We start from the raw sequence: 10,650 nt of genomic DNA, 5'->3' as shown, positions 1-10,650 counted from the left end.
CAGAGGGCCAGGTTCTGGTGACAGAGGGACAGAGGCCCGCGGAGGCGGGCTGGGGACGAGGAGGACTAGAAAGGGGAGAACAGGGACAGAGGCCCGCGGAGGCGGGCTGGGGACAGGGAGGACTGGGAGGACTGGTGGGAAACATCAGGGCCGCTCTGCAGAACTCTCTCGGCAGACCTCCGAGGTGGGTAACGGCGGCCGAGAGGGAGAGAGGAGAGGGTTAAAGTACAAAGGGGAAAACAGAGCAGATGCAGGAGAGGTGACTAGTCCAAATACAAAAGTTATCAAAGTAAAAACTATCTTCGTGTAAAATACACAAAGAGCAAAGTTCCAAAAACAATCCAAAAGTGAATACTATCTTCGGTGTGAACAAACACACAGTGGGAGATGTAACGTCCAAAATAACTATCTAAGTGAGAACAAAAACAGAGTGGGAGATGAAATGTCCAAACCACAAACTAAGTGAGAACAAAAAAGGAGGCACCACGCTGGGTGAGTGACATCACAATCAAAACTCACCCAGGCGTATGCGTAAAGGCACAGGAACAGCAGCGGGACGGGGGCAAGAGGCATCACGCTGGGCGAGTGACATCACAATCAAAACTCACCCAGGCGTATGCGCAATGGTACAGGGACAGCAGCGGGGCGAGGGCATCGCCACCGGGTGGCTGGCTGTCCGAGCCGAGGAACAGAGTGCTGGAACAGCGGCGGTGGCGACGGTGTCGTCCACCGGGTAGCCGCTGTCGGAGCCGAGGAACAGAGTGCTGGAACAGCGGCGGTGGCGAGGGTGTCGTCCACCGGGTAGCCGCTGTCGGAGCCGAGGAACAGAGTGCTGGAACAACGGCGGTGGCGAGGGTGTCGTCCACCGGGTAGCCGCTGTCGGAGCCGAGGAACAGAGTGGCGCGCCACACCCTGGTGTGCGCGTCGGAACCGAGAGACGCATCGGGGTGCGTCTGCGAGGAGGAGTGTGCCAAGCACGAGGATCTTTGGAAAATGCGCGTTGGAGACTGGAGAGCGTGCCAAGCCCTTGAAGATGCGCGTTGCGCGCTGGTGACTGGAGAGCGTGCCAAGCCCTTGCAGATGCGCGTTGCGCGCTGGTGACTGGAGAGCGTGCCAAGCCCTTGAAGATGCGCGTTGCGCGCTGGTGACTGGAGAGCGTGCCAAGCCCTTGAAGATGCGCGTTGCGCGCTGGTGACTGGAGAGCGTGCCAAGCCCTTGCAGATGCGCGTTGCGCGCTGGTGACTGGAGAGCGTGCCAAGCCCTTGCAGATGCGCGTTGCGCGCTGGTGACTGGAGAGCGTGCCAAGCCCGAAGGTCTAGGAGATGCGCGTCTGCGCGCTGAGGTCTGAAGTGGAACACTGGAATACCTCCCGTAGAGGATTAGAGAGCGCAGTACAGTGTCTCCCTCGAGGCAAACGGCGACAGGTGGCGAAGGCTTGAGCGCATCTGGCGCGCTGGTCTGGAGTGGAACACTGGAATACCTCCCGTAGAGGATTAGAGAGCGCAGTACAATGTCTCCCTCCAGGCAAACGGCGACAGGTGGCCAAAGCTTGCACCTCGTCTCACGCCGGAGATAAAACAGCATAGGCAGACAGAGGATCTCCCGAAAGAGTCTAGATGTTTAGAGAATATGACTCGGCAAGTATACAACACGACCCCACCGCCGAAACGAGGGGAAGCGCCCTGGTATTTAAAGCCCACAGGGGAACTAATTAGCCTGCCACCACAGGTGCGAGAGGTAATTGATAATCGAACAGGTGTGGCCACTGAGAGTAAAGAACGAGAGGGTGGGGGCTAGAGAGAGTGAGTAGGGAATTCCTAACAGTAGGCTTAAAGAAGACAGAGAAAGTTGGTGAGCAGCGGACAAAACCTCACAGTACCCCCCCCTCAACGGGAGCCACCTGGCAACCCAAAACAAATACAGACAGAGTGGCAGGGGGCAAAACAAGACAAAAACAAAAAGGTACTGGCCAAGCCAGCAGGGGAAGCCACCACAAGAGTGGGGCTAGCAAAAGAAACAGGGTCGCCGAGGGGTAACTAGGGTAGCAGAGGGGCAACAGGAGGAACTGGCCTAGAGGAAACCGGGCCTAGAGGAACCGGGTCAGGAGGAACTGGGTCCAGAGAACTAGTCTAGAGGAACTGGTCTAGAGAACTGGCCTAGAGAACTGGCCAAGAGAACTGGTCTAGAGAACTGGTCTAGAGAAACTGAGGGGCAAGCAGGGTAGCTAAGGGGTAACCATGGTAGCACCGGGAAAGGGCTAGCAGAGGGAAAGTTAGCTGCCAGGGCACTGATAGCTACAGGGCCTATGCTAGCTGTACTGCTACATCAACATAGAGGCTGCGCAAGCTGCCGAGCTAGGCTAGCAGAGGGAAAGGGTAGCTGCCAGGGCACTGATAGCTACAGGGCCTATGCTAGCTGTACTGCTACATTAACATAGAGGCTGCGCTAGCTGCCGAGCTAGGCTAGCAGAGGGAAAGGGTAGCTGCCAAGGCACTGATAGCTACAGGGCCTATGCTAGCTGTACTGCTACATCAACATAGAGGCTGCGCTAGCTGCCGAGCTAGGCTAGCAGGGGGAAAGGGTAGCTGCCAAGGCACTGATAGCTACAGGGCCTATGCCAGCTGTACTGCTACATAAACATAGAGGCTGCGCTAGCTGCCGGAGCTAGGCTGGCAGACAGGGCTGGACCAGCATGAGAGAACAAGCTAGCTGGAAGGACAGTCCTAGCTGTGTGAGATAAACTGACCTTGCTAGCTGAAAGGGCAGTCCTAGCAGTGGGAATACTGACCTTGCCAGCTGAAAGGGCAGTCCTAGCAGTGGGATAAACTGACCTTGCTAGCTGAAAAGGCAGTCCTAGCAGTGGGAGCAAACTGACCATGCTAGCTGAAGGGGCAGTCCTAGCAGTGGGAGAGAAACTGACCTTGCTAGCTGAAAGGGCAGTCCTAGCAGTGGGAGATAAACTGACCTTGCTAGCTGAAAGGGCAGTCCTAGCAGTGGGGATAAACTGACCATGCTAGCTGAAAGGGCAGTCCTAGCAGTGGGGATAAAACTGACCTTGCTAGCTGAAAGGGCAGTCCTAGCAGTGGGAGATAAACTGACCTTGCTAGCTGAAAGGGCAGTCCTAGCAGTGGGAATACTGACCTTGCTAGCTGAAAGGGCAGTCCTAGCAGTGGGAGAACACTGACCCTGCTAGCTGAAGGGGCAGTCCTAGCAGTGTGAGATGCTACACAAAAAAGTGGAGGCCATGCAGAGGGAATTGGGTTAGCTGCCTGGCATGGCTAGCTACAGGGCCCATGCCAGCAGCAAGGGCTGCATAAAACATAGAGGCTGTGCTAGCAGCCGGGGCTAAGCTAGCAGACTGGGGCTCTGCTGAGGGACTGGGTTAGCTGCCAGGGCAAGGCTAGCTGACAGGGGCCATGCTGGTAGTAGAGGCCTAACAAGCTGCAGGGGGGTCAAACAGGGCTAACAGGGAAGCCAACAGGGCTAACAGGGGAGCTAACAGGCTAACAGGGGAGCTAAACTGGGCTAACAGGGAAGCTAACAGGGGAGCTAGAGGGGAACTAGAGGGAACAAGAAAAAAAAGGCAAACTCAACATACACCGTCTGTGCTGGCTGGGGTCGTCGATTTGGTGGGGTCGTACTGTTATGGTTTGTAACCGACCCCAATCGCACAACACAAGACAGGTATGAGGGTAAGCCAAGAAACGGGCATTTATTGAAACAAAGGGAAACCGGCACTGTCCCGTTAAGGGAGAAACACAAAATACTGGAAATAACAAGAGGGGAAGGAACAGGCTAAGGGAACGCTAGGGGAAGGTTAAGGGAAACACTAAGGGAAGGCTAAGGGAACGCTAGGGGAAGGTTGGAAGAAACAGGGAGGAACTAGGAGGACCGGACGGGAGGACTAGGAGGAACTAGAGAGGGGAGAACTAGGGACAGAGGGACAGGTACTGGGGGAACATAGGGAACAGGTTCTGGGGAACAGAGGGCCAGGTTCTGGTGACAGAGGGACAGAGGCCCGCGGAGGCGGGCTGGGGACGAGGAGGACTAGAAAGGGGAGAACAGGGACAGAGGCCCGCGGAGGCGGGCTGGGGACAGGGAGGACTGGGAGGACTGGTGGGAAACATCAGGGCCGCTCTGCAGAACTCTCTCGGCAGACCTCCGAGGTGGGTAACGGCGGCCGAGAGGGAGAGAGGAGAGGGTTAAAGTACAAAGGGGAAAACAGAGCAGATGCAGGAGAGGTGACTAGTCCAAATACAAAAGTTATCAAAGTAAAAACTATCTTCGTGTAAAATACACAAAGAGCAAAGTTCCAAAAACAATCCAAAAGTGAATACTATCTTCGGTGTGAACAAACACACAGTGGGAGATGTAACGTCCAAAATAACTATCTAAGTGAGAACAAAAACAGAGTGGGAGATGAAATGTCCAAACCACAAACTAAGTGAGAACAAAAAAGGAGGCACCACGCTGGGTGAGTGACATCACAATCAAAACTCACCCAGGCGTATGCGTAAAGGCACAGGAACAGCAGCGGGACGGGGGCAAGAGGCATCACGCTGGGCGAGTGACATCACAATCAAAACTCACCCAGGCGTATGCGCAATGGTACAGGGACAGCAGCGGGGCGAGGGCATCGCCACCGGGTGGCTGGCTGTCCGAGCCGAGGAACAGAGTGCTGGAACAGCGGCGGTGGCGACGGTGTCGTCCACCGGGTAGCCGCTGTCGGAGCCGAGGAACAGAGTGCTGGAACAGCGGCGGTGGCGAGGGTGTCGTCCACCGGGTAGCCGCTGTCGGAGCCGAGGAACAGAGTGCTGGAACAACGGCGGTGGCGAGGGTGTCGTCCACCGGGTAGCCGCTGTCGGAGCCGAGGAACAGAGTGGCGCGCCACACCCTGGTGTGCGCGTCGGAACCGAGAGACGCATCGGGGTGCGTCTGCGAGGAGGAGTGTGCCAAGCACGAGGATCTTTGGAAAATGCGCGTTGGAGACTGGAGAGCGTGCCAAGCCCTTGAAGATGCGCGTTGCGCGCTGGTGACTGGAGAGCGTGCCAAGCCCTTGCAGATGCGCGTTGCGCGCTGGTGACTGGAGAGCGTGCCAAGCCCTTGAAGATGCGCGTTGCGCGCTGGTGACTGGAGAGCGTGCCAAGCCCTTGAAGATGCGCGTTGCGCGCTGGTGACTGGAGAGCGTGCCAAGCCCTTGCAGATGCGCGTTGCGCGCTGGTGACTGGAGAGCGTGCCAAGCCCTTGCAGATGCGCGTTGCGCGCTGGTGACTGGAGAGCGTGCCAAGCCCGAAGGTCTAGGAGATGCGCGTCTGCGCGCTGAGGTCTGAAGTGGAACACTGGAATACCTCCCGTAGAGGATTAGAGAGCGCAGTACAGTGTCTCCCTCCAGGCAAACGGCGACAGGTGGCGAAGGCTTGAGCGCATCTGGCGCGCTGGTCTGGAGTGGAACACTGGAATACCTCCCGTAGAGGATTAGAGAGCGCAGTACAATGTCTCCCTCCAGGCAAACGGCGACAGGTGGCCAAAGCTTGCACCTCGTCTCACGCCGGAGATAAAACAGCATAGGCAGACAGAGGATCTCCCGAAAGAGTCTAGATGTTTAGAGAATATGACTCGGCAAGTATACAACACGACCCCACCGCCGAAACGAGGGGAAGCGCCCTGGTATTTAAAGCCCACAGGGGAACTAATTAGCCTGCCACCACAGGTGCGAGAGGTAATTGATAATCGAACAGGTGTGGCCACTGAGAGTAAAGAACGAGAGGGTGGGGGCTAGAGAGAGTGAGTAGGGAATTCCTAACAGTAGGCTTAAAGAAGACAGAGAAAGTTGGTGAGCAGCGGACAAAACCTCACAAATATATTACTTAAACAGTGTTGTACGAATAATCTTGAGGCATATCAATTTAGTTGTATATATGTACACTGTAGTTACATGGCAATTCCAATGCAGGAATGACCAGCAACGTCAGGAACCGTAGGAATTGCATCAGTGACTGGATTAAATTAAATGCTAAATCAACACATCCGGTGCTATGCCTGAGACAACTCAGTTTAATACTTTTCACAAATAAACGTATGTAGAGTGTGCTCATTCAGTGATAAGGTGGGTGGCTCTGAAAAGAGCCTTTGGGTTTTGGATAGTTAGGGTTGATAGAAGTCTAGCCGCCGAAGCCGTACAGAGTGCGTCCCTGTCTCTTCAGAGCATAGACCACATCCATGGCGGTCACGGTCTTCCTCTTGGCGTGTTCGGTGTAGGTGACGGCATCACGGATAACGTTCTCCAGGAAGACCTTGAGAACACCACGAGTCTCCTCGTAGATTAAACCGGAGATACGCTTCACTCCGCCACGACGAGCCAGACGACGAATAGCGGGTTTGGTGATTCCCTGGATGTTATCACGAAGCACTTTGCGGTGACGCTTAGCGCCCCCTTTACCAAGTCCCTTACCTCCCTTTCCTCTTCCACTCATTGTAACGTAAGTAAGAAAACAAACGAATGTAGCAACCGGCCAACCGCCTGCTTCTTTAAACCCTCTCTGAGGACGTGGTTGAGACCAAGAAGCGCGCAGGGACGCGTGAATATTAAAGGCAACCAACTTGTGTTCAGCTTTTCTCTGATTGGCCACGACCCCACGCCGCTAGCCCGCCCCCTTTTGCCGATCCAGCTGCAGCCGTTCAGACCAGCGCTTACAAGCCCCGCACATACAAGCCCCGCACATAGCAACCCCTCGCTTCCATTGGCTGATTTTGGTGACGTGATTTTGGGTCACGTTGCACGTTGCACTGCGGGATTGATTGATTGATTGATTGAAAACTTTATTAACAGATTGCCGTATGATTTGGGTCACGTTGCACTGCGGGATTGATTGATTGATTGATTGATTGATTGATGAGCTGGTGTAACTTTCGTCTCAGTAACAATGTTCATAAAGTGTTGAGTGCTACAGTGTAGGTTAGTTTATTAGGACAATTCCACCATTGTGGGGCAAGGACTAAGAATAGGCGACTTCTCTTTGATGACCCGACTTCTCTTTGATGACCCTCCCGGAGCTTGGATAGGAGTAGGAATAAACTGTACATATACAGCACTGTTTGAACCTGGCACACAACATACTTCACATGTCATCTTTCTTTTTCTGCTATTCTCCCAGGACGGCGGCCATGTGCCCCTCTCACCCAAACGGCAGAATCTGCTCCGATAGAATGTTTAGTTAATAGCTATCAAAGCCTTTTAGTTTATAATTCCTTATAAACAGATTAAGTTTATAAGACACGCATTACTAATTTCACTTACACATAGCACAAAGTGGTTTTCGGTCCAGGCTGGAAAGACTATTGCATGTTTCATCTTCATGTCAGCCTAATATTTATGAAACATGAGTTTGCCATTAGAGTAGGGATGTGCCATTATGCTTATTCAATTTACTAACTGAATGATTATATTTATTTCATCAATTAATTACACTTACCGGAAATGAAGCTAACGGGTTGATACTTCGGTCCTTCCAGGTAGGAACAACATACATGTCTTCTATATAAATGTCCATGTCCTGATGAGGAAAAAACAAACATGATTATTAATAGTCTGCCTTCAGTACCAAAAGTTACTTTTAAATGTGTAATTAAAAAAGAGGTCATACACGTTTCAGAGCCAGTTCACCAATGAGCTTCAGGCATGCATTTCCAATCTGCAAGAAATCACAATTAAGACATTATAGTGAACATGACTGAAACTCTCCCTTCGGTAATAAATGTTAATCTGTTAGACCATGTGACTACTCACAGTTGAATCCATATAGCTGTTCAACCCAAGGCTCCAAAACTCATCCCGTGTCAAACAAGTTTGTCCTTCCTTCACAATTATTTCTTCCGAAGGCCTCTTTCGGTCCAGGACATAACTGAGCTGAAGATAATAACCATTGTTGTGATACAGATGAGTAGTTTTACATAGAAAGTAATTATTTGTAGAAATTTGCCTACCAGTTGTTGTTGGATAGGGTACAGGGTCGATATGACCCTGATGTAAACGAGACACTAATCTCTCTACCCCGCGCTCGGTTGCTAACTTGCTATTGTTTTTTACAGTCTGCCGTGAACATGGGAAATAATTGCGACAGCTCTGCTGTACACTGGGAACCTTGGTTGCTATGCCCACACAAAACCGCAAAACTTCACCCTGGACTCCGGTTTTCAAAGACCGGGGTTGCAGTGTAGCAAATCCCCGGTTGTGTGTGGCCGAACAGTGCAACTGCGCACATACAATCATGGTTATATTAAATCCAGCGCTCGTGTGGACTGGGCAACTTGCCTGCCATTACGTTGCGTTCTGAAAAGCGAAACTGACCCTGAAAACGAAACGAAAATGGCCCTGTGTGTAACTGCAGCCGTCTCTGTGCTAACAGTCACGTTTTCAGTACGAGAAGACAAGACAAAACTTCTTTCTCTGGTCTGCATCCCCTTAACAATTGTGTGTATTGAGCCGTACTGTATTGTACCCATTCTGCAATCTTGTTGCAATAAAGTTTTCATTCACACTCAAAATCTGTGTTCATTTTTTATTTTGCATACTAATGTTCTGTGTCTTGAGTCGTACTTGTATTGAAAAACTGTCTGAGGAGAAGACCGGTACTCGTCTCCACAAAAAGAAAAATGACATGTGAAGTATGTTGTGTGCCAGGTTCAAACAGTGCTGTATATGTACAGTTTATTCCTACTCCTATCCAAGCTCCGGGAGGGTCACATCGTTTACAGTATGTAAACGAGACGAACCCCGCCCCCCCCTTCCCCCCCCCCCCCCCCCCCCCCCCGCAACTACTTGTCCAGACCACTTATACTTGTCCAGACCACTTATACCCGTCCAGCCTGGCTCTGCGGCTCTGCAGATACCCCCTACTCCTTAAAAGAGCCTTTTGTTGAATTAAAGACAACGTTCTGTTCAAATGCTTATCTCTTCTTGGGAGCTGCCCTCTTAGCTGCTATTGGCTTGGCAGCCTTCTTAGCTGGAGACTTCTTGGGCGCAGCTGGCTTTTTCACCTTCTTTGGGCTCTTGGCTGCTACCTTCTTGGGACTCTTGGCTGCTACCTTCTTGGGACTCTTGGCCGCTACCTTCTTGACTTTCTTGGGAGACTTCTTGGCGGCAGCAGGCTTCTTCGTTGCTGCCTTCGCAGGCTTTTTGGCCACGACAGGTTTCTTGGCTGCTGGCTTCTTGGCTTTCGGAGCGACTTTCTTTGCGGGCTTTTTGGCTTTAACCTCAGCCTTGTTGATCTTGAAAGAGCCGGAGGCTCCGGTACCCTTGACCTGGACCAGGGTTCCCTTTGTCACCAGACTCTTGACAGCGGTCTTAACGCGGGCCTTGTTCTTGTCCACGTCATAGCCGCCGGCAGCCAGAGCCTTCTTTACGGCAGCCAGAGACACACCGCTCCTCTCTTTAGAAGCAGACACTGCCTCGACGACCAGGTCACTGACGCTGGGACCTGCCTTCTTGGGTTTGGGAGCTGCCTTCTTCTTAGCGGCCTTAGCCGGAGCGGCGGGAGCTGGAGCTGGAGCGACTTCTGCCATCTTCTCTCGTTCTGTCTCAGGTTCAACACAAGTAGAATTGTGATATTGAAACTCAGTCAGAGGGCTGGTCTTAAACACTACATGAGAGCCATGTAGACTCAACCCACCCTGTCCTCCTCTGTGCTGCCAAAATGCTCTGCCGCTTGTGTTTTCTCCTCGCCAAAAAAGAGCTAAAATACACAACTATGAATATTGCAGGAATTTAACGCCAAATGTGTCAGCAAGCAGAAATATGTGCCATCAGAATTAAACCATTTGGAGACCCCTGGTGTGTTTGTGGACGCTTCAAACCACCAATTTGCGCCTTCACCATGGTGCGCAGCTATACCTTTCTCTGTTATTTATGTCTCACAATTCTTTAGATTGCATTATAATCCGACATAATCTCGTTTTCCAGCGAGCCGAGCTACCTGACTAGAGACTGGGAGCAAGATTAGTAATCTGGGGTGACGCGTTTTGTTTTAAATGGATGCTTTTCCGGTGTTAGTAAACACACTGTTGCTGGTGGCCTGTAGCGTGGGTCACCTCGACTTCGTATGAGGGATGATCACCACCTTAGATCAGTGGAAGGTTTCACGTGGCCTATATTAATTACAGCTAACATTTAATTAATTAATGTTGCAAAACATTTTATAACTCACACAAGAAACGTAGCTACATTTTCCTTTGGGGGGGGGGGGGCTAGTTTGTTGTGTACTTTAGACTGCTGCATGCTTGTTGACAATACATGCTTTTTGGGCATTTGGGCGTTTGGGCGTTTCCTCCAAAGCCATGGGGATCATGAACTCCTTTGTTAACGACATCTTTGAACGCATCGCTGGAGAAGCCTCTAAACTGGCTCTCTACAACAAGCGTAGGACCATCACTTCCAGGGAGATCCAGACCGCCGTCCGCCTGCTGCTCCCCGGTGAGCTCGCCAAGCATGCAGTGTCCGAGGGAACCAAGGCTGTGACCAAGTACACCAGCTCCAAGTAAACTCCTGTTGAACCCTTCATATCGAAACCTAAAGGCTCTTTTAAGAGCCACACACACTTGTCATGAGAGAGCTGTTCCTATTATATCCTTTCTACAAGATATTAGTTAATTTTC

The 10,650-nt window shown here is 51.8% G+C and overlaps 2 protein-coding genes and 1 long non-coding RNA gene across 3 annotated transcripts; all 3 read right to left on the bottom strand.

The window, feature by feature from the left end:
• Positions 1–6,161: 6,161 nt before the first annotated feature.
• LOC311240597 (histone H4) lies at positions 6,162–6,473 on the bottom strand (the record flags this gene model as incomplete). Its single annotated transcript, XM_084329171.1, has 1 exon — positions 6,162–6,473. One exon carries the CDS (start codon positions 6,471–6,473, stop codon positions 6,162–6,164), a length of 312 nt encoding a protein of 103 aa, XP_084185297.1.
• Positions 6,474–7,367: 894 nt separating this feature from the next.
• Positions 7,368–7,907, bottom strand: LOC311241176. Its single transcript, XR_014620514.1, has 3 exons — positions 7,787–7,907; positions 7,644–7,691; positions 7,368–7,553 (listed from the first exon to the last, which is right to left on the bottom strand). It is a non-coding gene; the product is annotated as an uncharacterized lncRNA (long non-coding RNA).
• A 1,039-nt stretch (positions 7,908–8,946) lies between these two features.
• On the bottom strand, positions 8,947–9,561 carry LOC311241171 (histone H1-like; the record flags this gene model as incomplete). The annotated part of the gene is made up of 1 exon (XM_084329901.1): positions 8,947–9,561. The coding sequence occupies one exon, from the start codon at positions 9,559–9,561 to the stop codon at positions 8,947–8,949; it is 615 nt and encodes a 204-aa protein (XP_084186027.1).
• Positions 9,562–10,650: the final 1,089 nt, after the last annotated feature.

This window comes from Notolepis coatsorum (genome assembly GCF_963971535.1).
Source record: "Notolepis coatsorum genome assembly, chromosome: 14".
NCBI lineage: Eukaryota > Metazoa > Chordata > Actinopteri > Aulopiformes > Paralepididae > Notolepis > Notolepis coatsorum.
This window is presented reverse-complemented; position numbering and strand designations above follow the sequence as displayed.